At 43.2% G+C, this 23,257-nt stretch overlaps 2 protein-coding genes across 2 annotated transcripts in view; one reads left to right on the top strand and one right to left on the bottom strand.

Annotated features, from left to right (window-relative positions):
• The window catches only part of LOC306914619 (ras-related protein Rab-38), a 10,735-nt gene extending 4,718 nt beyond the window's left edge, over positions 1–6,017 (bottom strand). The window contains exons 1-3 of the mRNA XM_079491740.1: positions 5,904–6,017; positions 5,274–5,528; positions 1,006–1,136 (exon numbers count right to left, since the gene is read on the bottom strand). Of these exons, the coding sequence (XP_079347866.1) occupies positions 1,006–1,136; positions 5,274–5,466 (324 nt within the window). The 5' untranslated portion in view covers positions 5,467–5,528; positions 5,904–6,017. The remainder of the gene's footprint in view (positions 1–1,005; positions 1,137–5,273; positions 5,529–5,903) is intronic.
• A 3,178-nt stretch (positions 6,018–9,195) lies between these two features.
• LOC306914436 (ras-related protein Rab-39B) lies at positions 9,196–22,050 on the top strand. The gene is made up of 3 exons (XM_079491452.1): positions 9,196–9,447; positions 14,420–14,600; positions 18,271–22,050. Exons 1-3 carry the CDS (start codon positions 9,233–9,235, stop codon positions 18,514–18,516), a joined length of 642 nt encoding a protein of 213 aa, XP_079347578.1. The 5' UTR covers positions 9,196–9,232; the 3' UTR covers positions 18,517–22,050.
• The last annotated feature ends 1,207 nt before the right edge of the window (positions 22,051–23,257 follow it).

The following is a 23,257-nucleotide window of genomic DNA, read 5'->3' as shown; positions in this document are numbered from 1 at the left end:
GTGTGTGCGTGCGTGCACTTCGAAATTGTAGCTGCTACAAAAGCTACAAAAGAAAGTTGAGTTGGCTTCAACTTCAGCTACAAAGATACAAAGCTACAAATATGCTGTGTAGCTTTGTATCTTGTATTTTCTATCTGCCAGTGATAGAGTGCAGCATAAGAATGCAGTTTTTTGGACTTGCAGATTGGCATTCTCTTATTCGCTTACTTCCCATTCCGAGTTAATCTTTTCTGTCTGTATCGTTCGACCACCCCATCAAAGAGCCCACATCTCCTTTCCACTGAAGAATTATATTGATATTCATATTGTTATCATGTTTCCTTTATATTAATAATTATATTATTATTATTATTATTATTATTATTATTATTATTATTATTATTAATAATAATAATAATAATTATATTAATACTTACTTATATTTACTTTTATTTTAGTATTTTATACTTTATCCTCTTATCTTGCTCTATATAATGTTTGTCTAGGCTACATGTGCCTGAGAGCACCATGTAAAATGATTGCACGAGAAACATGATTCTGAATATTAACAGCTCAAGACCAGGTGCGCAGCATGCGCTTCATGGACAAATGATCACCAAAGCCCACACTAAAAACGTGATTAATCATACAATGTCTAATTCAGCATTTAAGAACAAAAACAGATGTTCCAAGCATACAGCGTTGACCAAATGTGCAATGCCTCTGGCCCTGGGGTTTTATTACATTCAAATTGAGCATCTGATCATCATCCCATCATTAACCGGCAAGGTTAATTAGGCTTCAGAGAATCTATAGGTTGATTGATTGACAGATTCATCTCTCTCTCCCTCTCTCTCATCGCACGCATGCACGCACACGCATGCACGCACACGCACACGCGCACACACACGCACACACACACACACACACACACACACACACACACACACACACACACACACACACACACACACACACACACACACACACACACACACACACACACTCAGGTTTAATATATTGTACCTTAGAGTCCAGGTCACCCTTCCACTTGAGGACAGCCTGGAAGGTGGACATTCTGGTCATATCAAAGACCACCAGCGCCCCCACAGCCTCGCGGTAGTACACACGTGTCATGTTGCCATAGCGCTCCTGGCCTGGAGGAAGTAATCAGAGATGACAACCTTAACGAAATGTCGTTTTAAAAGCTGTAGGGCGTAGGCTGTGTTAGAGTAGGTAAACAATGATGATGTGTCTATGGGGGGGTGGGGGGGGGGGGGGGAGAGGGAGAGAGAGAGAGAGAGAGAAGCAGACACAGTGACAAAGATATGAATTATGTGATAAAGCTGCAGGCTATTCCGTTGTGGTAGGTAGACAACAAAATATGAATGATGATGTGTATATGACAGAGAGAGAGAGAAAGAGAGAGAGAGAGAGAGAGTGTGTGTGTGTGTGTGTGTGTGTGTGTGTGTGTGTGTGTGTGTGTGTGTGTGTGTGTGTGTGTGTGTGTGTGTGTGTGTGTGTGTGTGTGCGTGCGTGCGTGCGTGCGTGCGTGCGTGCGTGCGTGCGTGCGTGCGTGCGTGCGTGCGTGCGTGCGTGCGTGCGTGCGTGCGTGCGTGCGCGTGCGTGTGTGTGTGTGTGTGAATCATAACAGAAAGTCTATTAAGCACTTAAAGGGTAATACCACTTTGGTAGAGGTTTGGGTTGGGTAGTTACCTTGCCATGATATAACTCCAAATGTGGACAAGAAATCAACAATAATTGCTCCAGTGATTAGAAATTGATAAGGTCAAAAAAGGTGCTTGAAAGGCTGAAGGAGGACTGCTGTTTAAGCTGAAACTAAATGATTGTTGATGGTCAATGACTGTAGTGAGATGGAGGTTCATTACAATCACCCTCCAGTGATTGTATTAAGTGACCTTGCTCATTTCATTCTTATCAATTCTTATTAACTTTTTTTGTCAGGTGAAACCTGACCTATATCCTCTCGGTTTGGCTATGACGATTCCATGAGGACCCTATGAGGACCTTTTTGACCTAGTCCTTATTGGCTGGCTCAAGTCCTAAGCCAATGGGAGTCTGACCCCATACTCTGAAACGCCACCTAAGCCCATGGGAGTCTGACCCCATACTCTAAAATGTCGCTGAAACGCCGCCAGCCAATCGCGTAGTAGCGACCTAGTCATGATTGGCTGCCTCCTAAGCTATGACACTCGCACCGCGGAAGTCTGCACCCAGACCACACACTGAAACTATGCATACTTTGCATAGACATTATATAAACACAGCAGCGTGGAGCGGAGAACCTGATAACACCAGCTAACTGGAGGAGGAAAAAAGAAATAAAGGGGGACAGATGCACAACAACGGAGACAGCACTTGTTTCACCTGTCAAATATGACTATGTCATCATTTCTTGTTTTTGAGTGGTGTAAACCACTCCTACGACTGGCTTTGTTAGTATACGTGTCTGTCTGTCTGTGCTAAAAAAATGAGCATGGTTGCTACGGTCACCCAGTTCACCCGGGTGTGATTTCATTACCTCAGACATTACGTCAGACCACAGCTGATCAGGCTATATAAGACCTTACACCACTCAGTTCACACGGGTGTGATTTTTAATATATGTTATAATGTCAACGTATCGACACAAACACATTCTAGTAGTGGTGTGCAACCTGGAGACTTGACATTCAGTAATTCGGTCTTATGATCAAAAAAAGAACATTATAATGGTAAACAGAAGATCAAATGTTTGCTACGGACGCGGCCAAGTCTTTGCAGCAGAAACGTTTGTCCGTGTACGGACATACTGATGACCCTTGAGACCAGTTTCTGTAATTCCCACATTATCAGGTAAACATAGCCTTGTTTCAGGGTTTTTAGGGCATTTTCATGTAAATTTTTAGACAGAACAGCGACAGACGAGTCGAGAGGAACATTAAATTAGAGAGAACAGAAGAGACAACATGTGGTATACAGGTCCCTCCCAAGCCACGATGAGGTAAGCAAAGTTCCAAAGTGTAGCCTACAAAACAACCCCACAGCCAACCGATGTGAAGGTTCTTTAGCCACCGATGTGTCAGTAAAGAGATTAGCGCACGCCGCACGGCACGCTAACGTGGAAGCAACAGTCTCTCTGCAATGAGGAGAATATAAGACACAAAGTGATTCATTAAACACTAACTGTGTTGAAGTAAAGTCGTATTGTCGGTTAAAATAAAAAAACAAATTGCAGTCGCTGTACCGCACTGTTGTGACGAAAAGAGAGTTGAGCCAGAAGGCAAAGCTCTATACCGAGCAATACTCTGAAGTCATGAAGGGTCATGAGTGAGTGTGTGTGCGTACGCTTGTGCACATGCGCGTACGTGTACGTGTGTGTGTGTGTGTGTGTGTGTGTGTGTGTGTGTGTGTGTGTGTGTGTGTGTGTGTGTGTGTGTGTGTGTGTGTGTGTGTGTATGTGTGCTAGTACTTTTCCTGTGTGATTCACCAGTATATTAGGAGCATGTGAGGGAAGTTAGTGTCCAGTATAAAAGCTTATTTATACACGTAGGAAGCATGCGCGTGCACACACACACACGCACACACACACGCACACACGCACATGCACACAATGTTATTCCTCACGTGTGCGTCTGCACACATGAACATATATGAACATGGACATATATTCTCTGAGTTTCCACACCCACTTGCAGCCTATCTCTACAGTCAAACTATGTCAGTAGGCCACCGGTCGGTTCGAAGTCCACCTCTCTCTCTCTGTGGCTTTTTAAATGTCTTATCAGTCTGTCATGTGGTTAAACACCATTCGGCATATATGCTCAGCACGGAGGGAGCTTCAAGGTAAAATATATATATATATATAAATACTGTCTTTGTGTGTGTGTGTGTGTGTGTGTGTGTGTGTGGGGGGGGGGGGGGGGGGGGGGGGTACTGAAGGTATGTAAATCAAATTAAGTGTGGTGAGGAGTGGCATACTGATAACCATTATAGCCTACATGCCCTGCACAGTGGAAAAAATACAACAGACGCATTCTTCTCATAACACCTCCCATAGTGGACTGGACCCAGGGTCAGGGAGGGGGATCCCCAAATCATTAGCTTAACGTGCAACATTGTTTTCTCACTCAACAGTAGACAAACCAACATACGTGTCTGTGTAAGTCATGTCTATCTGCACATTTCTAAAGGACTTTTAACCACAAAAAATGCAATACAATACTATATGCTACAAACGATACTATAAAAAAATGTAAAATTTGCCAAATTGTGAAATATTACATGAGAAAGAATGAGGCAAAATGATGTAGCCTATATAGATCAACTATTTTCACGATATTTGTCATTGGAAATGAATCAAACAAAATGTACTAGGCCTAATGCCTCAACTCCTACAAGTCCAAATGTGCTTGTCAGGGTGGGGGGTCCCCAGTTCAAATATGATTTTTGGGGTGAGTTCACAGACTGTCTGAAAAGGTTGAGAACCACTGCCATAGTGGCTTGTTATTACGCACAGTGACGTAGAGTCTGTGGGGGCCGGGGGGCCAGGGCCCCCATGAGGAATTGGACCAGGGATCTCGGCCCCCATGAGGAATTGGACCTGAAAATATATTCGCCTTGGTTCGTCCCGTTTGTGCCGCATCAGGTCGCGCCCGTTCGCGCAATTCTCGTCTTGCATTGACTTTGTATGTAATCGCGCCGCTCTAACCATCCAAGTCTGGCACCTTAACACGTCTGTTTTCCTCACTGTCCGGGGCGGGGGGTGGTGGGGGGTGGACCGCGTTGCCTGTCCCTTGTACACATGCAGATCAGGCATTGAGGGAGGGGGGGCGGCGGCGGCACGGGTTTTCATAACCCCCATGAGGATTATGAAAACTATTCGTCCCTGATTACGCATGCATGGAGGAGGCAATAGCCCGCCCTACAGTAGTGGTTTTCAACATGGTCCAGGGACCACCAGTGGTCCTTGAGGGGGTTCCAGGTGGTCCCCAGCAAAATTATGGAGAGTTTGAACCAAATGGACCCTTATTAGTTCTTTAACTTTTGAGAGTCTAAAATAGGGTCCATTTGGTTTCATTTTACGATCTCAAGAGTTAAGTTATTGTAAAGATCTGCATTACTTAATTTACAAGAAGTCTACATAAATTAGAGAATGGAATTGTGTCTTTAGTTTGTGGTCAGCAAGTCTAAATCTCAACAAATGGTGGTCCGTGGCTCAAATGCTGAAAACATAATGGACCTTGATGATATGAAGGTTACATATAAGGTTGAAAACCACTTGTAGTACGCACCGGCAATGTCCCATAGTTGCAGGCGAACCACCGTCTTGTGATCCCAACTGAGCACTTTGAGTGCGAAGTCCACGCCGATGGTCGCTCGGTAGTGCTGGGAGAAGACCTGGTGCACGTAGCGCTTTATGATGGACGTTTTGCCCACTCCCAGGTCCCCGATGACCAGCACCTTCAACAGGCGCTCCTGCTGCATGGTGGCTGCAATGGCTGTGGCTCTGGAATGGAATTAATCTATCTCTGGATGATTGAGTCTGTCTGTGTGAAGGAGCACAATTTGCACAAACGATTAGGTAGGCCTATATGTATTTTATATCACCAGACGTTCTTCACGTTGTTGAATGGGGACGTTATCAATGTATGCGCTTTATCAGTCAGTCAGTCACACTATCTCACAGCCGTCAAATAAAAGTCCATCAGGAGCGTTTTGGTGACTGACTGTTTGATTTGATGACTGCAGACAGACAGACTGCATACTCTAAATTGTAGGGTAGTCTATATTTTTTTAAGTTAAGAAAACGTTTAAAAGATAGACATGTTTTTTTTTTAGATAGACAGTGGTGGGAAATGTTTAAGCAGCATATGGTTGTCAATTTGTCAAGAAGAAATGTGTTCTCTCTTTATTTAACTTACCATAAAAGTCTTGTGTGCGTATTTCCTCCTATTTCGTCCATTCTCTGTGCACCGATCTGTGCAACAACAACAGCAGTCCTCATCTAAACTAAAGGGAACCTGAGAACTTGAAGCGTCGCAAAAGAAAGAGAAAAAATAAGAGAGAAAAAAAGTCGCTCGTTATCTCCTACGGCCAAGTTGTGGCGTGTCCGTGTGCACATCTCCGAGTCTGCGCCATCATCGTCCTCGCACACGCGCGCACACACACACACACACACACACACACACACACACACACACGCACGCGCACACACACACACACACACACACACGCGCTGCGTGTCAGCTGTTTGTCACTCTCATGCGCGCGTATTACTGAGCCGCCCTGGAGCCGTCTCTCTCTGGGACGAACAACCCTCATGTCTGTCTGTCTGTCTGTCTGTCTGTCTGTCTGTCTGTGTCCGTGACCGTCTGTCTGAAAAGTTCAAAGGCACTTTATTAAGCTACAGACAGCAAAAATGAAAAAAGGCTAAACGAAATAATTTAGGCTATTAAAAGGGCCGAAGTAATGTGTAAACAGAACTATCTCTCTCTCTCCCTCTCTCTATTTTTTTGCCCTCTCATCTCGCTATCACTTTATCTGATCTCTCTCTTCTCATCAGCTCTGCCTTGCGCGGGCGTGCGTATAGCTATAACCGCGCGCACACTCACACACATATTATTATAGAAAGATAGAGGGTGGGTGTGCAGATGTAGAACGCTATAGCCTACTACAACTAGCTCGTGGATGTGAAAGAAAACTACATCTACCGGCATCGTCTCGTCTATACTTCCGTTCGGTGACAACGCACTGAGCGATCGTAAATAAGTTGTTGGTGCGCACAACACAAGTACAACTAAAGTAGCCTAGAGCTTTTGATGTAACCCGTCCTTATCTTTGAAACAACCCACAAATAATGGTAGCCTATAACAGTCATCAATGATCAATGTGTTCTACAGTTATTTTAGGCTTAAATCAACGCATGGGCTCTTCTTAAACAAAAACAAAAACATATATCAATAAATAAACATTTCTGCAGGGCATTGCAATTGCAAATTTGGGAATAGTATGGGCTATAAATAGTTCCAGCATATATCCTATAGGCTCATGTGAATAGGCTTGTGAATAGGCTATGAATATAATAGGCTAATATATATATATCTCCCTCCTGCCACATCAAAGTGTCTTATTTATTTAACATTTATTTGCACATGTTATATGCTTTTAAACATTTACTAAATGTTGCTCGGTGAGTGGGTGGCGGGGGGTGTAGTGTGCATGCTGCGTTTCTACACGTGTCATTACGGTAGTGGTACTGATGCGGGATGAGTCAGGCTATATGATGCTGTCTGCTACTTGCTGCCATTTCATCATCATCATCATCAGCAGCAGCAAACACCTACAAACAAACAGCCCGGCCTGTTATTTATCGCTGCTATACAAACAAACACCATCAGGGGATTCCCCTCCTCCTCCTCCTCGACCAGCACAAAACACATCCTTTTCGATTCATGATCTGGGTTCGCGGAGCAGAGAATTATAAGGAGAAGAAACGGTCAGCGATCAAACCGTGACTTTGTCTAGTTTGCACCTGCCTAGCTGCGCGTGTTGCTGTGTTTTTCAGGGCCTGTGACTGTGTCTTTATAGGTCTATATATATAGAGATCCACTATAGGATCGGGTTTTGACAGACAGGCCCACCAAGCCTGCGTTGTTTTTTATAGAGGGCTGAAAAACCCCGTCCGGTCGGTCGGTGTTTTTACACACGGGTGATTTCTCTCTATTTTCCTCCATCTTCACAAAGGATAAATTTGGTTTCTTCTCGATGCAACGATGGAGCCTGCATCCCGATCCTGAACGGCGCAGGTCCTGAACGATGTAAGATTATTTTACTACATTCTAAAGCTACATATGTCTATTAGGCCTATATTTATAAGCTATATAGTCTGACTCCTACAACTCACATCATGCCAACTATTAGGACTATATTGTGTTGTTTATCACTTGATATTTACTCTTGTAGCGGGGCTATGTTGCTTCAAGTCAGAGCATATAGCACTACAGGCCTGTTCGGGGATGTGCGTGCTGTACGTGCTATTATCATCACCACAAAATTCAGTTTTTTTGGAGTAAAGCCTATACAATATGACTCGACATCGGCCCGGAATCGCAGTTCTAAAATTACCCGTGCACATGCGTGCCAGTCAGGTCAGAATGACTAAGGGCCTATTATTAAAATCACAATTGTAACGCTAAGAGAAACATTTTGCCATCCAGCCACCAAATATATAGACTATACGGTATTGCCCTACTAGCCTACTACTAGCTATAGGCTATAGGCCTATTAGTCCATGACCCCAATTTTTATTTTTTTATTTTCATTTTATTTGTAGGTTACTTATAGATAACTGATTTTGATAGGCCATAGCATGTCATATAAAATAAGCCTATAGCTTATTATCCATTGACATTTAAAGTGAAGCACAGCTGTCAGAATGCTGGCCTATTAGGCTACTAAATCTAAATGGCTTCAATGGTCTATTACGTGGATTATTCCCCGGACCGGGGAATGGAGTGGGACCACTAATGTTTGCATACCGACCAGGCTACGCAATGTGATTCCCATCTGGCACCCTGCCGACCTGACTGACTGCTGCGAGCCTGCAGGGAAGTTGGGAACATGTAGGCTATTATTAAGGCTGCGAGCTTTGCTTCACTGATTGACCTATATCGATTATATTGATTGAATATTGATACTATAGGACAGCTCAGCTGCGCTGTGCGTTATTTGGATTGTCATCATTCAGAATTCTTTCATATGCCTATTATACAGAATCGGATGAACTGAGTAGGCATATAGCCTACACAAGGACCCCAGTGGAATTTATGGAAACAAGCCACATGATTTCTTGAGTTTAAATCCTCTTAGCAGACCTTGTGTCGAACTATATAGGCTACTTTGCGTGTATCATTATGTCGTGTGTTTTGTTGTATTTGCATGCACTGTGCGCGCGTGTGTAGCTGTGTACAGTGCAGTGTGCAGTCTCAGTCTGCACTGCAACCGAGAGAGCAGCCAGGGTGCGCTCACTTCTGCAACTGGCACGGTGCATGACGACGCTTATCTCTGTAAACACTATTGTTCTCACTTCTCGTTTCTCATCTCTCTCTCTCACTCTCTCACACACACACACACACACACACACACACACCATGACACCGACAGAGCGGTGATCAGTCAGAGACACACACACACACACACACACACACACACACACACACACACACACACACACTCACACACACACAGTGGCATGGAGGCGATATGGCTCTACCAGTTTCGGCTCATCGTGATCGGCGACTCGACCGTGGGCAAGTCGTGCCTCATCCGGCGTTTCACGGAGGGCCGCTTCGCGCAGGTGTCCGACCCCACGGTCGGCGTGGACTTCTTCTCCCGCCTGGTGGAGATCGAGCCCGGAAAGCGGATCAAGCTGCAGATCTGGGACACCGCTGGCCAGGAGCGATTCAGGTAGGCCTAATAGCGTTCACTTTCACTTCACAATCATTCTGATGAATTGAAAATGGTGTACCCTGTTTTAAACAAGTGTAATGCTTAATCATGGATAGTCCACAAAGTTTGATTTGAAAATGTCAATCAATCAATAGCCTATAACACTGGGCTGGACTGAGTGGGCGGGTGGTCCTTGTGCTCGTGTCAGAATGACATTATTGTAAGCAAGACTCAGGGAGGAGTCAAATATAGGCCTATGCTAGTTTTATTAGCCTAAACCAGTGGTCCGGGGACCACCTCACCTGTGGTCCTTGAGGGGCTTCCAGGTGGTCCCCAACTAAATGATGGAGAGTTGGTAACCAAATGGACCCTTATTAGATCTTCTGTATATGAAACCAAATTGACCTGTAGCCTATATTTGGTTTAATTTTACACTCTCAATATTATTTTGATCAACGTTTGCCTGTTATCTCTCCTATGGTAGCCTAGTACCACTATATCAATACAGCATTTAAATCGTTTGTCTGCCAGGCTAAATGTCATCAAATGGTGGTCCGTCATGGCTCAAATGCAGAATAAATAATGGGCCTTGATATGAAAATGGTTGAAAACCACTTGCCTAAACTAAAGTGTTAATTTAACTGAGAGCATGCAGTGCAGTTACTGCATGACCTATATATATATATGGGATTATGTTGGTAGGCCTATATTTATTTAGGCGTTTGAAGACTTCAAACACACAAGCAAGTATATCAAGCATTCTGATTTAATTCAAGAGCTCCATTCCTAGTTGCCTGCTTTTACAGAGAATGTTACAGGGGCTTCCTCTACAGAGAAAATGTCAGTGTTCATTAATAAAGCGCATTATCTGTCTATTTCAGAGAATGCTCACCAGGTACAATAGAATGTCATTTGGAGATAATTGATGTCAATATATAGCCTATAAGCCTATACATCTGCCCTATGAATTCATTGTCGAGCTGGGACGACACTGCTATTAACACCTGCAATTGATATTCTGTATCTGCATAGTCCTCACTTCTGAGGAGAACCCAATTAACAAAGTAAAAAAAAAGTTTTAAAGTTTAAAGTTTTAAATGAGGTTATAGGCTAACAACTCAGTAATTACTTAATTATCACCTTTTTTGCATAGGGGTGTAAAAGCAGCACTATTTAACCTTTTAACCACTATCATAGAATATCATGTCCCACAAAATTATAAAGGTACATGTTTAAGAAATAACAATCATCCTTCCATAGATTTATGGGGGGGGCGGTTCTGTTAGGAGCTTGACTGCCTTGCTATGGATAGGGGATACAATTAGACAATGGCTGCCATGTTATTTGTGTCCACTGATACTCCACAGTATTAGTGCTGCTTTAATGTTGATCGTTTTAATTTGGGAACCAACAGCCAACTTAATCTCGCTCATGTTAATGTGTTGTCATCAAGCAGGCAGCATGTCTCCAGAACTTGGCCATTGGCTGGTTGAAGCTGTCACGTTGACATATCATTGGAGCATCACCACTTGACCTGGTGTTAAGTCATTGTGATCTGGCAGTCAGAGATGTTTCTGTCTCCCAAAAAGAATTGTTATGGCTCTTCTAATCAGTGGCTCCTTCTCAACAATAACATTATCCACAGAGAGGAAAGAAACCTAGAGGAATAGTAGAATGAGAAAAGCATGTATACATTCATTCCCAGATACCATTTGACACGATGATCTTTAACATTCATGATTATAAGTTGTGACCATAAAAAATAAAGCAACAAAACATATTAAAGAAATATTTCTATCAGATGGTCTCTCTCACACACACACGAGAAACCATGTTACCAAAATGGATGGTCTCTCTCTCACACACACACACACACACACACACACACACACACACGCACGCGCGCACACACACACACACACACACACACGCGCACACACACACACACACACACACACACACACACATCAGAATGGATGGTCTCTCTCTCACACACACATGAGAAACCATGTCACCAGAATGGATGGTCTCTCTCTCACACACACACACACACAAGATAAACCTGTTACCAGAAAGAATGTTTTCTGAGCCCAGAGGGCTCCAAACCAGAATGAAACTCAGCGACTTTCGTTTTGTTTGTCTATGCAAAATTAATGGGTATTATTGAAACAGGGACATTATTCAAAGCTAATGTAAAAAAATCACACCCGTGTGAACTGAGTGGTGCAACTCCCCTCTCCCTCTCCCTCTCTCTCTCATTAGCAGGCAACAGTGCAACACTATCTCTCTCTCTATCTGTTTCTGGCACAACAGCGGCACTTTTGCCCCTACTGGTACTCTAAACATAGTCACATAGGTTGGGACGGACATTGCTGTTCCTTGGAGTGGTTGCACCACTCAAAAACACAGTGTGGTTGACCTGAGCTATGAGGGAAACCGCGGAGCTGGGTTGAAAGCGCAGGGGTAGGGTCGTATCGCGGAGAACGGGCGTAGGCGGCGCTTCCGCTTCCTTCACGGTCTATATGATTTGCCCAACTGAACTGTGCACGAAGTGTATACTGTACATATAGATATATATATCTATATATATATAGAGAGAGATGCCACACACACACACACACACACACACACACACACACACACACACACACACACACACACACACACACACACACACACACACACACACACACACACACACACACACACACCTGTTTTAGCTCATCGCATGCCTGCCATGCAAGGAGGTAAACTGTCACACCTGACACTGACAGTGTGACTCGGGCCTCCATAGCAACGGTGACACGCTCCTCAGAGACACGTCCATGACTCAGACTCTCTTCTCTCCTCCTCTTCCTTTTCTTATTTCATCTCCACCTCCTCCTCTTCAACTGGCAAGGACATTACTCTCAGTCTCAACTGACTCACTGTCCTTCCAATTGTACGGTCATCCTCCCTTCCGTGTGTGTGCAGTGGTGCAAAAACTACCCACATTTTGTACTTGAGTGTAAAAGAATCAAAACAACACTGCGCGCGTGCGTGTCCTCCCCCGCCTTCCTCTCTTTTGCGAGCTTGCGTCTCTCTCTCCATCCCTCCTCCTCCGTTTAAAGCAACAACACAGCAGAGGCTATGCCATGTCGTGATCACATCACGGCTTCCGGTGCTGTTTGTTTGGCACAACGCTAGCCTTCCTCAGCTTGTCTGCTCATCCACCTCCTCACACCTTCCTCCCTCTGCTTCCCCCCCCCCCCTCTCTCTTCATCATGTTTTTCTGGGCCTGTCATTGGGGTGTACGACTGTGACATACATCAACACCTTATAAACATTTGATGCATGTCGCTCTCTCTCTGGCTCAGTCTCTCTCTAACTCTCTTTCTCTATATCTGTCTTGAAGTGGAAATGTCATCCCACTGTAAACAAACTAGCAAAATACCAATTACTTTGTTAAATTAGTATAAAATGAATACATTAAAATGTAAACAAAAATGTTGTTTGTTTTTTATTAAAGAAGAGAGAAGATGAAATTGCACAAGAAATAGTAGAATACCCCCCATACACATGAAGTGAACCGACAGAGGAAAGCATATAGGCCCCAATGGATCAACACAGTCAGAGAGTGAACTTCAAAGCACAACTGTCTAATTGGCCCAATATCAGGATTAGGTTGACCCAAGTTATCACAAATTATTCATAAACAAGGAGAAGGTAGTAAAGGAGAGCTTCTCTGGGGCCCTTGGTGGACAGCACAAAAAGTACAAAGCGTGCTCATTAGTAAATCTAGTCTAACAATTTACAAAACATTACCACCATATACATATTTAGGAAACCAGGTCTGTCTCTTTCTCTCTGTCTCTCTCTCTCTCCACAGGTTCACTCCTATAACCTACTGGTGGACTTCAGCATGGCTAAATGGAACGTTTGCCCCCATTTTGTTCCTGTACCGCTCGCCCCCAGCGGTTCTTGTATTCGTTTTAATGAGGTTCAGGTTAGGAATGCGTTGAGGGTTAGACAAGATTAGGTTTAGGCATAGTTTTACTGAGGTTATGTATGTTTAGGAATACCTAGTGGCAGAGTATTGGACTCGAGACTCGATGACTCGACTCGAGTCCGACTCGAGTCATTGATTTGACGACTTGCAACTCGACTTGGACTTGAGGGTAAAAACTTGAGACTCGACTTGACTTGGAAGACAATGACTCCAGACTCGACTCGACTTGAGACAAGCTGACTCGGACAACTTAAGTAACCGGCCTGTCCGGCAGAGTATTGGACTCGAGACTCGATGACTCGACTCGAGTCCGACTCGAGTCATTGATTTGACGACTTGCAACTCGACTTGGACTTGAGGGTAAAAACTTGAGACTCGACTTGACTTGACTTGCCCACAACAGAAAAACTTGAGACTTGCTTGAGACTTGGACCAAATTACTTGCTACTCGACTCGGACTCGGATCGGAGAGACTCGTGCAATTGTCTGCCTAGTGGTACCTACTAGTGGTGCCTGTTTCGAGGTTTCCGGTTTTGAGGGGCAAGGGATGGGCAACTTTGACGATGGAGAGGGCCACTATATTTCCACACTCACTCCAGAGGGCCACATTGCATATTACTGTCGTAGCAAAAATAGCCGATCTACAAGCTCAAAACCCGTTTTTTAAATGGAATCCTGAAAAGTACAATTTTTATTTAATTTCTTTATGAACTAAATACAAATACATTGGACATAAAAAAAAGACAATAACATTGTAATACTAGTCATTAAACTGCCAATATAGACTGAAGTAATTAAAGCGGCTCATGTTTGCATGTTTGGAATTGTAACAGCTGAAACCAATAATATAAGTGAAGGTGGGGGCTGCATGTGGCCCCCGGGCCGCCAGTTGCCCATGTATGTTCAACTGCATCACACAGTGTGTGTCCTATTATACCTCGCTCTAACCTATTTGTCTCTTTTCGTCCCACCTCTCTCAACATCCATCCATGTGTCGTCCAGGTCCATCACACGGGCCTACTACCGCAACTCGGTGGGCGGGCTCCTCCTGTTCGACATCACCAACCGACGCTCCTTCCAGAACGTCCACGATTGGCTGGAGGAAGCCCGCAGCCACGTCCAGCCTCACAGCATCGTCTTCCTACTGGTGGGACACAAGTGTGACCTGGAGGCACAACGTCAGGTAGGGGGCACCACCGAGTGCGGAAATTGTTGAGGGGAAGTGACAGTTCATACAAGTGTTAGTTGAACTTAAGGGTGCGTTCGGAAATGCGCACCAGGAGCACACTCGGCCTATTAGTTTGCATTGCACAGTGCACTATTTTCCGAACGCGCCCCTAGGGCCCTATTAAGCAAGTGGAATCTAATTACATATAATTTTACAGTTTTTAAGACGTGGGGGCGGGTGCAATGTCATATTACAATTATGGGCCAGGTAAGAAGCGCTTTCGACACCCCGTGGTGTGAGCAAAACGGCCTTGAATTAGTCATGGGAGTGTTTCAGGGAGTTTTGAGGCTTACCCAATGAACATGTCCGTACTATTCTCTTTACGACACCAGCTGATGGAATGCGCCCTTTTCGGCACTGGCACCATAGACATGACATGACTTTGTCACATTTGGGTTAATTATTCCTATTGCACTGCATGCTGTCACCTTTATGCCTCAAAAGAACAGATCCACAAGCTGTCACAGCCATGATGTGCATAGCTTGTAGGCCTATGTCTCTATTTTGTTAAGTAACTTGCAGTTTTCATTGGAAAGTCATTACAGCGGCGCAGCCATATGCTAAGGGAGGGAGATATACGCACATCATCACTTAATTTGTTTCTGTTCTAAGCATGAAAAACAGCTGTAAAAATCTTTATTCTATATATAGTTGATTTGATTCATAAATGAATAACTAAGACTTTGAAATGGCACCTACCTATACCTTTCAGATCGGAATGGAACTGCGAGTAGATACGCAGCATTGGCTGGCAAATTGGCAATCCATGCGTAATGTTACCAGAATCGTCTAACCCCCGAACATACAAGTTCGTTTGATATTGTTTAATTCGATAAAAATAGAACCATGTACCATACAGCGAATGAAAGCAAGATTCCTAAGGAATATGGGGATTTTTACATTTTAAAAAACGGTTGAGAAATGAGAGAACCATGAGTGTTTATAATATCAAATATTATAAGAATAATATGAAAGACAAACGGGCTGTGAAGAGCTCAGCTCACCATCCCGACAAGGAGGAAATATAGCCTATAGTGCATGCACGTATATGCACTGACTGTTGCACACACGCTCTTTATTTGTTTCTATTGAAAAACACCAGTAAAATAACGTTTATTTTATTTTATTTCATTCGAGTCACGACGAAGGAATGAGTTGAAATGCCATACGTGCGCCATGCGTATTGCTGCGGCCCCAATGTTATGGTCTTCGCTCGTAGCATTTTATTGAAGAAGAATTGAGTCGGGTGTGATACAGCATATGAAAGCTAACTTCCCAGTGATTATGGAGATGTTTTAAAAAAAATTAAAGGTTGAGAAATGAGCGATATATGACCCTTTATAATCTCAACGGGAAAGCCAGAAAGCTCGCTGTTGCCATGTCTCATAGAAACAAGTAAATAGGTCTATAAACATACTCCCAAAAGAATCGCATATAACAGGGGTCTACAACCTATTTTAAATGAAGTGCCATGTTTTTATTTTCTAGATAGTGAGTCTGCCATATCAAGATTCCTTTTAATGACACCACATTAAAATTTCCAGCATATTTTGATTGTCCACAAATATAAAGTTCTTCCTTCTTTTTACATATTTTCTTGCACATTGTTATAATGATCATTATAAATATATATCCCCCTGCAGTCAGAGTTCATTGTTTTAACGAATGAATGTGATGCATTGTGAGCTGGTAGATCTGCTATTTTCAAAAGTATTCTTTGAAAAAAGTGACAATAAGAATATTTTTGAAAAATGTTATTGAAACATTTAAAAACACAAATCTGTCATGGGGGTCACTGGCTTAGTTGGGCAAATGCATTCATCTGGGGGTCCTTGACATGGGAATGTCGCTGTGTGAGGATCACTGGTTTAAACAACATTAGGAGAAAAGCCCAAATAAGCACTTTAGAAACAAGAAAAGCAACCACAACTACCAATATTTACAAGCAACTTTGCAGAAAAAGAAGCCGCTTATAATAAACAGCAAACAGACATGGCAACACTCCAGCAGCACTCCAGAGCCGCTCAAGTGTAAAATCAAACAGTGCTTTTTGCTTTTAAGACGTGGTCAGACCCAGGCGGAATCGGTATGCGCTGAGTGTTTTTAGGTCAAGGGGCTTAATAGCAACTAGCGCAAAGCGAAAATAATTAACATATGGACACTCCCACAATGCTAAATTATGCAGGAACGTGGTATTCCATATGAGTGAGCGCTCACCACGGCTTCCATAATACGAAAAGGCGCAGAGCGAGGGCGAAATCTGTATTACCGCATGGGTTTTTCGTCTTGCTTAATAGGGCCCCTAGTCTCATGTTGCCAGACTGTTGACTCTCGCAATTTTCAAATGCTTCCGTCATACAGCCTGAAGCAGCGGAAGCTCTACCATGAGTAAAATATAAAGCGGAAGTGGAGGCTCCTCCTGTATCCTAATATAAATCAAAATAATCTAAGCATAGCTTGCTGCTTAGCAGAAATGGAAATAAATAAAAAAAAGCTCTAAAGAAAATATATTTATATTTATATATTTATAAAATATTAAAATATATTTTCGTGAACGGAAATGGCAGCTTCCTTAGCACAGGGAGAGTGAGGGAGTGTGAGAGAGAGGGGATTTTAAAAGATTTTTTTTAATTAAAATATTAAAAACAAAATTGTCAATTAAATGAAGTCCCTCACATCTGTAGGTAAATTATATCTAATATATCAAATTATAATTGACTATAGGGAGGAAGTCTGGGAGATAGGTGGCGCATATATTGATCATTACAATATCCTGAAAGGTTGTTATATATTTATGGAAAATCTGTCGGAAATATTTAATTTTTATGTGGTGTCATAATTTAACATAATACTGACTATCAAGAAAATAAAAATAAGACCCACCCACCTCAGACATCAGCAAGCAACATTATGAAAATGACAACAATATAATTGTCACCCAGGCTTAGTGTTCTATGGTTAAAGACTTTTCCATCAGGCTGCTTCTTCCTTTACTATATTGAAAAACATTCAGGCTGGCGCAGTGACCACTTGATATTGATCAAACTCGTGATAGAACAGCAAATGGGATTTCAAATAAAAAAGCAAAAGAGGAGAGCTTCAGCGTTCTATAGCCTAAGTCTGTGTAAGATAAATGCAGTCTTGGAAGGTGCTCTTTGGTTAGAAAAGGAGGGAGCAGGAGGGATCTTCCAATAAAAAAATAAAAAAACTTCAATATAAACTAAGGCTAATTAATCTATAAACAATAAAAACAATACATGTCAAATGTTTCGCCCCTATGACCTTCTTCAGGGCATGCAGAAAAGAAGTCTCTCTCTCTCTCTCGGCTGCTATGCTCATGCACCCTTATCTCAGGTACTCTGTAATGTTCTTTGTGAAAAAGAGTACTTGGTTGTACGACTGTACAGCCTGTAAATAAGATAAGAGAGACCCTACGAGTGTGCTGTTTGTGGAACAAGCTTCTAAACCTCCTTACCCCCACCCCCCTCTCTCTTTGGTTTTCTTGGAAAAATAACACGATTGGAACTATGAACAAAAAACGAATTTCACCCACTTTTTTTACTAAAACTGTGATGATACAATAAAGATGATTCTAAATGTGATTCTGTCTCTCTCCGTGTCCCAGGTGAGCCGCCAGGAGGCGGAGAAGCTGGCGGGCGCGTACGGGATGCGCTACGTGGAGACGTCGGCGCGCGACGCCATCAACGTGGAGCACGCCTTCACCGAGCTGACGCGGGACATCTTTGCGCTGGTGCGCTCCGGTGACATCACCATCCAGGAGGGCTGGGAGGGCGTCAAGAGCGGCTTCGTCCCCAACGTGGTGCACTCCTCCGAGGAGGTGACCAAGAGCGACCGCCGCTGTCTCTGCTGAGACGGGGAGGGAGGGACAACATCATGGGAGCCTTTCCAGAAACAAAACGTTGTACATGCTGGAGTTTTTGGGAGTGAGCGAACGGAACCGTGGTGGGGAAGGAGGGATTTGGGGGAGGGAGGAGGCGGGGGTGCAGATCCAGGACTGTGTTTTAGGGAGGATCATGGACAGGAACCGGTTGGCCCCCAGCCCCACCTCCCCCTTCTGCCGGGTTTCTGTTTCTGAACGGGGGAAGGTTGATGGATTGATTCCGAGGAGATTGGCTGATTTAAAGGCTGAGAAGAAGAAGTCGAGGTGCCTTTTGTCTACATGAGTCCACTGTTTGGCAAAGAGGGAAGGGCACAAGAGTGGTTCCCGACACTTTATCGCCCGTTTGATTTCCTTTGGGTTCACATTTTCTTTATTTTGGTCGGCTAGCCTGAAGGTCAGTGGGAGAAAAGAGACGGTCCTTTTGGTGCAGCCTGGGGAGGGGAGTCTTACCTTAGGACAACGGTTCATGACTCGATACATTTGGCTCCATTCTTCTCTTTTTCACTCCATCTCTCTCTCTCTCTCTCTCTCTCTCTCTCTCTCTCGTTTCCCGTAAGACACAGAATATCCCTGTTCCTCTCCTCTGGTCTCCTAACCCGTCTCCTCCTCTCTCCAAGTCCAATATGCAATTTCAACAATCACACGTGAACAGAACAGATCACACAGCCCTCCATCCATCCATGGTGAGACGGCATGCAGCACCACTTTAGTAGATAATATTAACCTGAAGATGCATATAATTATAGTCAGCAATCTCAGGTTCAGCCTCTCCTCTCTCCTCTGTGACTGCATGGGAATTAGATGTCCTCTGCTACTGCACTGCACTGCACCCCCGTGCACACTGTTGTTCCCATACTCTGAGAGGTCTGGATAGAGAACAAAACAGTTCGACAGCAAGAGCTCCCATAACAGACGATTTCTGGAATGGAATACAGGGAAGGATTGTGCCCTTGTTTATGCTTTCTCGCCTGGAATAGCAGACCTACAGGCTCACATGTTGTGAGCTTGTAGGGTGGCTATTTTTGGCATGAGACGCCGCCGCCATGCGACAAAGCATGAACCGGGTTTGTGTGTGTGTGTGTGTGTGGGGGGACGGGGACGACAAATTGCCTTCACTTCCCAGAACTAATTCTATTGTTGCCAGACATTATTACTCATGGAACTCCTCCTGAGAGAACTATTTGAGCCGCCAGTGAGTCCCCCGTTGTTGGATAAAATGTCCGTTATCATTCACTATTAAATAACGTGACAGTCAGTCACCAAGCGGAGATCCTTAAGGACTGTGTTGCCAGGGACAACCTCCCTCCCCACACAGGACTGTGTACAGCAAAATGGACCTAGTAAAGGTGGACTGGTGTATGTGGACCTGAAAGTTCACATACAGTCCCTCCCTGCCTGGCGGTCTACCTTGAAACGGATGGGGGTGGGGGGACTTGTTAATGTGGACAGACACACCTATAGCTTACAGTTGGATGGCATGTGTCCCGCCTGAACAGTGGACGTTTGTTTGGCAAACGACGGAAAAATCTCATTTTAAACTGGAAGTATACCAACCGGACCGGAGCCACACGAGAGGAGAACCACAGCGACAGCATACTGTATACAAGGAATTAACCGGAGGAATGAACTTCAAAATAACACTACATTGCACGCATACCATACGGATAGCACGTGTGTGTGTGCTGTTCCCAGGCCAATAGCAAGGGGGGGGAAACAATCCCACATCGCTGCGATTAACATGGAGGGAGCACTCTCTTTGGTTCACGTTATAACAGGGGGTCAATTTGGGGGTCCTTGACGTGAAAAAGTTTGGGAAACCACTGCGTTATAACTGTCCATCGCAGCTTGCCACCTGGTGACAGCCTCGGCTGCTCTGCACAGGCACTCGTCCAGTAGTGGCCCACGCAGGCACTCCACGGACGTTTCACTGGACACAAACACACTTTGTTACAAGTGAAAGCCTGTATTCAAAAGTGCAAAAATTCAAACGTTCAAATTAAATTAAACTCAAATTAAACGTTTCCGAAAATAGCCGATCTACAAGCTTACAACGTGCCCATGTGACGCAATGCGACGATGCAATAATGCATTGTGAGCTCTTAGATCGGCTATGTCTAAGTAGCTAAAGTATAAAATAGAGGCATATTTGGTTAATGCATGTTTTGTAATCTAAATCTGCAAAGTAACTAGTAACAAACGTTTTTAAATAAGTGTAGTGGAGAGAAAAAAGCGCAATATTTGCCTCTGACATGCAACACCGCATCTGCGCAGCGACGTCCTATATATTCGCTCGCAGAGTCTCTATTTAGCTGGGGACCACCTGGAACTCCCTCAAAGACCCCTGGGGGTCCCCGGACCCCACCTTGGGAACCACTGAATTACACACCCATGAAGACGTCTCCTACTGACCGATGACCCGGACTGGTCATCAAATTATTGGCTTAAGAAAGCGACAAACCAAAACAAATCTCCATGAATTCAAGGCTTCATGTGGTGTGCAATTGATAAGAAAATATGTTGAGTGAACCAAAACAAGCGCCCCCTCCCCCATCAAACTGTTTGCATGGGAATGGCATACATGCTGGTAGAACTGCACCATTGTAATCTTTCAGGGAAGCGCAGTAGGGGGATATTCTGTACATTCTACAAACCAACAACATAGACATAAGACATTGTATCTCATTTCATTCTCTTGTGTGTGTGTGTGTGTGTGTGTGTGTGCGCGCGCACCAGTGCGTGCGTGTCTGTGTGTGTGTGTGTGTCACTGCGACATTGTAAAAAAAAAAAAGAAATAAGAAAAAGGTTAGGTCGATCTTACAGAAATAGATTGCCATTTTCAATTAGACTGATTATGATTCATTCCATTACAGCTAGGGGTTAAATTTGACATTTCTTACAGGATACAAGAGCGGGCACTAAAGAAAACCACCTCAATGTAAAATTTGCTATTTTGCAAAAATATATATATATATATATTTAAAAAATGCAAGTCATGTAAAGTATACATGATGTACTGTAATCAGACTTAAATGTAACCTTCAACGTATTGTTTATGCCCAGAATGATATATACAGGATGTATAGCAATTTGTAGCAATTGTAGAAATATTACAACTTAAATGTTGAATGTTCAATCATGTTGTATACTTTACATTACTTAAGACCATTTCCCAGATCTATTTACTTTTTGGACCAATTTTACATCGAGGTGTCCACTCTTCATAGTGCCCACTCTGTCTGTTACTCCTACATTTTATGATCCAAAGAATTTCAAATGTTTTGTTCATTTTGAATTAAGGGAAACGTGTTTCCATTTAGACATAGTTGACACTGAAAACGATTAAAATATGGCAATTCTGACATACTGTACTGCAATATTCTCTATCGTTCACTTTATGAAAACCTTAAAAACATGTCCAAATGTAAGATGCCGTCGTGAACATGAAGTACATTTCCTTCAAGCAATGCTTAAATTCTATCATTAAACATTTTAACAAATGACAAATTCTGTCATTATTATACTTTGCTGAGCGTGTACAGTGAGGGCACAGAATGTACTGTAGGTTTCAGCTTCAATCAATGTGTTGTGCTCAGCAGCATTTTCACATGTTTGCTTTTCTTCACTTATGTTCCTATTCGTGCGGTTTCAGGCCTGTTTTACATGACTAAAACTACATTTGTCTTTAATCATCTTTTTATTTTTTATTGAAAGGGGGTACAACAGACATCCACAAGAGCTATCGTAAGATTAAAGCAAACAGAAAATAGACAAAGAATACGATAGCATAAAAAATGTATCCGTTTAACTAAATAAGTTATTCAGACATTAGGGCAAAGGTCACCTTGAAAGGTCTGATTATTTAGGTCTTATTGTATTTATCATATGTAACCCCTTACTAGTTGTCACTGTTATGTGTCCCTCCATGTGACATAGTATGACTTCTAATAATTGTGTTTCCAATGGCAGTTTAGCTTGTGTCGTGCATTTGTATGTGAATGTACCACAGAAGCAAAAGGGTGGTGGTGGTGGGTATGTATGAGTGAGTGCCATTGTCATTTTCCAGGGACATGTCTGTGCCTCAACAAAGGATATCTCTGATTGTTTGCAACTTGGACTTGAACTCATTTGAATGACATTCTGGTTCCATGCTTCAAGGCATTCCTCTCGTAAGCCTAATTTATATTGTCACACGATGGTGTATACTGTATAGATAGCCTAGTATAAATTTGTATCAACCTCGCGGCCCTCTTTTGGATCTACAAGCCCACATTGCATCACGATGTGATCACTATTTCTATGTGACACTGTTGTATGACTAAGTATAAAATAGGCCATACGTGGTTAAGGACAGTAGCAATTGAGCCGTCAGGATAAAAGACAAAAACAAAACATGCATCTTCAATGTGTATAATTATTAAGCGTTGAAGAAAAGGGTAATTACTTTGTCATTTGACACCCATGCGCTTTACAAGTCATACAAAGACATGTTAACCGGTTGCAAGGGCCCGAGGTTCACGGTGAGATTTGCTTAACACAAAACTATGTAAACATTTGTCTACATTAAATATAAAGGGACGACAAAACATTTCAGGTACATTTGGGTTTTCAACAGTGGTGAAAATGTGTTTCCCTCCACTTTGAGCACCCTTTCCCCTATAGAGCTGGGCAGATATTATATCGGTATTGTTATACGGAGACTCAACATCATGTG

The sequence above is a fragment of the Electrona antarctica genome, assembly GCF_951216825.1.
Source record: "Electrona antarctica genome assembly, chromosome: 21".
NCBI lineage: Eukaryota > Metazoa > Chordata > Actinopteri > Myctophiformes > Myctophidae > Electrona > Electrona antarctica.
This window is presented reverse-complemented; position numbering and strand designations above follow the sequence as displayed.